Source organism: Charadrius vociferus, unplaced genomic scaffold, assembly GCF_000708025.1.
Source record: "Charadrius vociferus isolate BGI_N301 unplaced genomic scaffold, ASM70802v2 scaffold190, whole genome shotgun sequence".
Lineage (NCBI taxonomy): Eukaryota > Metazoa > Chordata > Aves > Charadriiformes > Charadriidae > Charadrius > Charadrius vociferus.
In genome coordinates, this window is record NW_009646608.1 from 7,088,670 (window position 1) to 7,094,060 (window position 5,391).

General features: G+C 57.2%; 1 protein-coding gene across 1 annotated transcript; it reads left to right on the forward strand.

Moving 5' to 3' along the window:
* Window positions 1–99: 99 nt before the first annotated feature.
* Window positions 100–1,849, forward strand: LOC104288453 (apoptosis-enhancing nuclease-like). Its single transcript, XM_009887266.1, has 3 exons — window positions 100–774; window positions 1,069–1,269; window positions 1,646–1,849. The coding sequence occupies exons 1-3, from the start codon at window positions 100–102 to the stop codon at window positions 1,847–1,849; spliced, it is 1,080 nt and encodes a 359-aa protein (XP_009885568.1).
* Window positions 1,850–5,391: the final 3,542 nt, after the last annotated feature.

A 5,391-nucleotide genomic window follows, 5' to 3' on the forward strand; every position in this document is an offset into this window, starting at 1 on the left:
GGGGGGGGGTGTGTTGCCGTGGATTGTTTGGGTTCTTTTTGACAGGGGGCCATGAGGGCTGCATGGCACTCATGCCCTCCTGTGCCCACTCCAGCAAGGATGCCTCCTGGCAAAGGACAGATGACCCCGCTGCTGCCCTCCCCGAGGGTCTCTGCACCCACCCCACAGAGCACCCATGGCCCCACTGCAGGGAGCGGTGCTCAGCCCCCGGAGGGTCCTGGCGTGCCGCAGGGTCGCAGCAAGAAGAAGAGCCGTAAGCACCAGCGGTTCATGGAGCGCCGGGCGCTGCTGGAGCAGAAGGGGCTGCTGAGTCCCCGCCAGCGCCTGGGCAGCCAGACCCCCATGGTGGAGCTGGAGACACGCAGCACGCTCACCAAGGCGGGTGGCACCGCAGCACCATGCTGCAGGAAGGTCCCTAAGCCCAAACAGGTTGTCTCGTCATCCCTGCCCCCATCAGCCTCTCCGGACAGCATAGCCAGGCATCACTCCATGCTGCTGTCCCAGGGGAATGGCAGCTCCAAGGGGGTGAGGACATCCTCCCCACTCCTGCGCCCGGGCAAGTACGTGGCCATCGACTGTGAGATGGTGGGCACTGGTCCTCAGGGCAGGCTGAGCGAGCTGGCGCGGTGCTCTGTGGTGAACTATGAGGGGGATGTCATCTATGACAAGTACGTCCAGCCTGAGCTCCCCATCGTAGACTATCGGACACGCTGGAGTGGCATCACCAAGCAGCACATGAAGAACGCAATTCCCTTCAAGACTGCTCAGGCAGAGGTGAGGAAAAAGAGAGAAATTAAAAAAAAAAATTAAAAAAAGGCAGCGTGTTATCTGCTGACCACAAATTGGGATATTTGGTGGGCTGTGCTGAGCTACTCTGAGGCAGAGACAAGCACAGGACAGGAACCCTCCAAAGCCATGCAGTAGATTTGTTTGGTTGTTACTGCTCCATTCTGGGAACCTAAAAAACTAGAACTGAAGAAACTGAATTTAACACAAAATTATTTATTTTATGCCTTATTAGTGTTGGTTTTGCTGTACTGCCTGTCTAACCCTTTCTGACGCTTCCAGATCCTGAAGATCTTGAAAGACAAGGTTGTGGTAGGACACGCCATCCATAATGACTTCCAAGCCCTGAAGTACTTCCACCCGAAAGACAGGACCCGAGACACCAGCCGGATCCCCGTGCTGAACCAGAGGGCAGGGCTGCCCATCGGGGCCAGTGTCTCCCTCAAGAGCTTGGCCAGGCACCTGCTCCAGAAAAAGATCCAGGTAAGCACCAGGAACCTTAGCATGGGGAGCAGTTCCTGGGTTTGCTACAAGCCTGTGTGGTCAGCCTGGTCCCCCCACCTCCGTGGGTGCTCTCTGTGAGATGGAGATGAACCTTGTTCATCCTGGGCTCCCAGCTATGATCAAGCTGGGGGACCACAAGACGTCTCAAGCTGACCATTAAGCATCTCGGTAAAGCAGGGACAGGACCTGCGCCCTCCAGAAAGCGCTTGGGGTGCATGTATCTCCTGGGTTGCATCAAACCTTTGCTGTCTCCAAAACCCCCAGCACTTGTGTCCTTCCGAGCAAGCAGACAAGGTGACCTGTTGGATTTTTGCCAAACCCTTTTTTCTAAGGAGGCTTTCCCCCTTTTGCACAGGTTGGCTGCAAAGGGCACTCATCGGTGGAGGATGCTCAGACGGCCATGGAACTGTACAGACTGGTGGAGGTGCAGTGGGAGACAGAGCTGGCCCGTAGCCTACCCCCCCGGCCCCCCAGCCCTGTCACAGACCCCACCACAGACAGCAGTCAGTACATGGATGACCGGTACTGGCCCAAGGACCTGATGGCAAGCAGCCTGTGATGGGGGACGGTGTCTCTTCCACGTGTTTCGGGCCATCCTGATGCCTCCAGCTATCAAAGGTGGAGGAGGCTGCAGCTGCCCTCCTTCCCTGGGGCTTGTGCCCCGCGTGCTCTACCCGGCCCCACTGCAGACAGCAGCGCAGAGGAGTCAGATGCCCCCAGCCCTGCTTGAGAAAGGAAAAATGGTGGCACTTGGACACCGGCCATCTCCTGAAAACACCGTCTGCAGCCTCTTGCTGTCACACAGAAATAAACGCTGTGGCTGCGCCGTGTTCATCGGTCACTTGGTGCTTGGAGGCAAGCAGGGTCCTGGTGACAGCATGTAGGAGCTCCTGTGGGAGTGCGATGGCTGCGGTGGTGGGCTGGGGCTGCCAGGGCACCTCCGATGTCCTCTGGGAAGGGGATAACCCCATGGTGGGCCAGTGGCAATTGTCCTTGTGGGAGGACTGAGGTGTCTTGCTGATGCCCGAAGGCTGCAAACCATCCAGGGCCAGTTAAACAACCAGTTTCCTCCTCGCTTTGTTTGCACAGTGAAGCCTGAAAAGAAAGTCTGAGTCTGATCAATGTCCAGCCTGGACAAGAGCACAGAATGCACTTGATTTTAAATGGACTACGCACACAGTTGTCCAATTCGGAATTAAAAGCTGTTCTTGCAAAACCCCTGTGTGTGTGTGTTGCATGATCTGGTCTGGCAGCTCTCCGGGAGGAAGAGGGCAGGGATGGGGGTGGCATGCTCTGCCTGTGTCCCGTGTAGCGCCCCGGTGCTTAAACCCCACCTGGAACCAGAAAAAGTGTTTGGAGTGAGTATTTCCTGGGGGAATGGACTGGTCCCTTCTGCTCTGGGGCATCCCTGTGCAAGCAGGAGGAGGAGGGGATGGGCTCAGCAAGAGCCCTGCGGTCCAGCACTGCCACCTGCTTGGAAAAAGCCCGGTGCAAGCGAATATGTCCCACTGCGTCATGCTCCAGCAGCTGGGTTGTCACAGCTCGGGGAGGCACTGCTGGGATTTGCCCACCCTGTGACACAGCGTCCCTGTGCTCAGGCTCTGGGACCGAGAGCTGTGCTTGCTCTGTGGGGTGGGAAGGATGCTGAGCTGTGGCGTGGGCTGCTGGGATGGTCTGGGGGTGGGGTGATGCTCACCTGCAGTGGCTCTGCCTGTAGGCTGCTGCTTCATGAGCGCTGTACGTAGGTACCCGTGGCTGCACAGATGTACCCCCAGCTGGCTGTGAGCACCAGAGTGGGGTTTGGGGCTGGGCATGGGGAATCGCACGCTTCCCCGGGGACCTGAACAGCCACCATTACAGAAAATCAGGGTTTTTTTGGCCAGGTGCCTCAAGGCTGAGGCCACCCATGGTCCCGCTGCCCGGGCTGTGAGATGGAAGGGGGATGGAGAGCTGCCAGCACCCCCCAGGGCTTTCGGGAGCCCGGCCACAGCACTGTGCGGGGATGGCAGCCAGCACCGAAATGGAGTCCATGTCCCCCATGGCCAAGCTAGATGAGTCCCAGGCTTTTCCCAGCGGCCAGGGGGAGGGAAGGAGAACTCAGCCCCAGCCTTGGGAAGCGGCCAAGGAGCCGGGTGACGCAGGCACACCTGACGCACACATCAGTGCCATTACAAGACGCATCTTGCACTTCCCATCTTAACTCCTCCCTGCCCGGCGGATGAAGCTGGGGACAGCTCAGAAACGCTTCGAAACACGTTGGCCATGTCCAAAAAGCTCTGCCTTCCCAGTGGTCCGAGCACAACCTTCCTTCAACAGAAATAATAATAACCTGGACTGCATCATGAGCTCCTGGTCTAGGCATGCTCCACCAGACAGGGTAGGAAACACGGTCCCACGTCAGGTCTTTAAATCCTGCTCATGGCAATTTGTCCCAGGCATGTTCCTGATGCAGCAAGCTGTAAAACCCGGCTGGCACCACCCTCCGTGTGAGCCTCGGGGTGCAGCTCAGCTGAGCCCCAGCGTGATGCCGTTCAACACCAGCAGGAGTCAGTGGGATACTGGAGGGACCTGAACCTCGTGAGGGCACCCAGGGGGGTGCAGGAGGAGCACGGCTGGCACCGGCTTTTCTCCATTTCCTCCTCTCTTCCATTTCCACCTCTCCTGAGGTGGTAGGAGGGAAGCAAAGCTGTGGGAAAGGTGACAGGAGCTCAGTGGGTCAGCAGACAGCACCATCAGAAGATGGTGGCATCCTGAAGCCAACGCAGCAGCACTGTCTTCTGCTCCCGGGAAAGCAGACTCGGAGGAAGGGCACAGCAGAGGGTCGCTTTGCTTATTGCCATATAACCTGGCCCATATAACTGCATCCCCTCGAGGGGTACGTGGGTTCACGAGGAGCTTGCGTGGGGCACCCCACAGCTCCCAGCTTGTTTGTCCACCTGAGCCCCCCCCTCGTTGTCCCTGTCCCACCACCCCATAGCACCGACTTGCCGTGAGCCACGTGATGTCTCGATGTGAGCCGGGGGTGCGTTGGGGTGAGGCTGGAGAAAGCTGCAAAAGGAGGTGGAAGGCCACAAGGTTTTATCAGCCTGTGACTCAGCCTGCCTCACTGCCAGCCAGCGGCGAGGGGAAGGCGTAATTAAGGGGAAAAAAAAAACAAAAACCCACAACATTTTTGAAGTCTTGACCATCCAAACACTTTAGTGAGACCCACTTCCAAAAGTAAGCCTGGGATGGACTCCAGGCAAGGGACAGATTTTTCTAAGCACTCATCCCCTGTGATCCAGGGCGGCTTTTTCACTGCCTGCCCATTGCAGAGCTCCCCATCCTGCCTGCACGGCTGCCTGCACGCCCTCCTGGCAGCACAGTGGTGTGAGGCACTGGGAAAGTCCCAGGCTGCCTCTGAGAGCTTGTCCCTGTCACCACCACACTAATTTAACCCCCCTGCTGAAATACCGCCCCCTGCTTTGGGGGCAAATTTGAAGGCAGCAGGGCAGCCAAAGGCTGGCTGCCCTTTGGTGCTCATGTCTCCTGCAAGCTTTGCTTCTATGCTGTGATCTCCAGCTCTTGGGAAAGCTGAAAAACAATTTTTTGGGGGGGTCAATCCCCATTTACATCAGATTTGAAGGGCTGGAAAACTCCTGATGTTGTGCACTATAGCCCCCAGCCCCCCGAGGCAGCGTTGCTGAGGAGCAAACCCCACCACGGATGATGAGGCGTGGTGGCAACCCACTCCCTGCCGACAAAGTGATGTTTGCTCTGAATAACCCGCGTGGCAACTTTTGTCACGTTCGCAGCCGGTGAACCCTTCAAGGGCTAAGCAGGATTTTCACAGGTGTTCGTGAATATTCACCTACGTGCCAGGGAGTTGCTATGGCTGAGAGCAGGCAGCCTTCGCTTCGGTTCATCACCTGAGCAGCCCGCTAAGCATCTTCAGGAGGGTGAAGGAGAGCTGGGCTGGCTCGCCATTTACGCTAAATTTTGTGATAATTGAAGAATCTGCAGAAAACTCAGCCGTTGTCTCAACGACCCTGAATAATGATTAACACAAACCCACCAATCCAGCGATGGGCTTTTTTATCAGAGGGAAAACATTGCCAAATG

Excerpts from the sequence above, each read along its gene's own strand:
- LOC104288453 (XM_009887266.1), top strand. The coding sequence starts at position 100 with ATGCCTCCTGGCAAAGGACAGATGACCCCGCTGCTGCCCTCCCCGAGG. Across the intron at positions 775-1,068 it reads TCAAGACTGCTCAGGCAGAG|ATCCTGAAGATCTTGAAAGA; the intron begins GTGAGGAAAAAG and ends TGACGCTTCCAG. Across the intron at positions 1,270-1,645 it reads TGCTCCAGAAAAAGATCCAG|GTTGGCTGCAAAGGGCACTC; the intron begins GTAAGCACCAGG and ends CCTTTTGCACAG.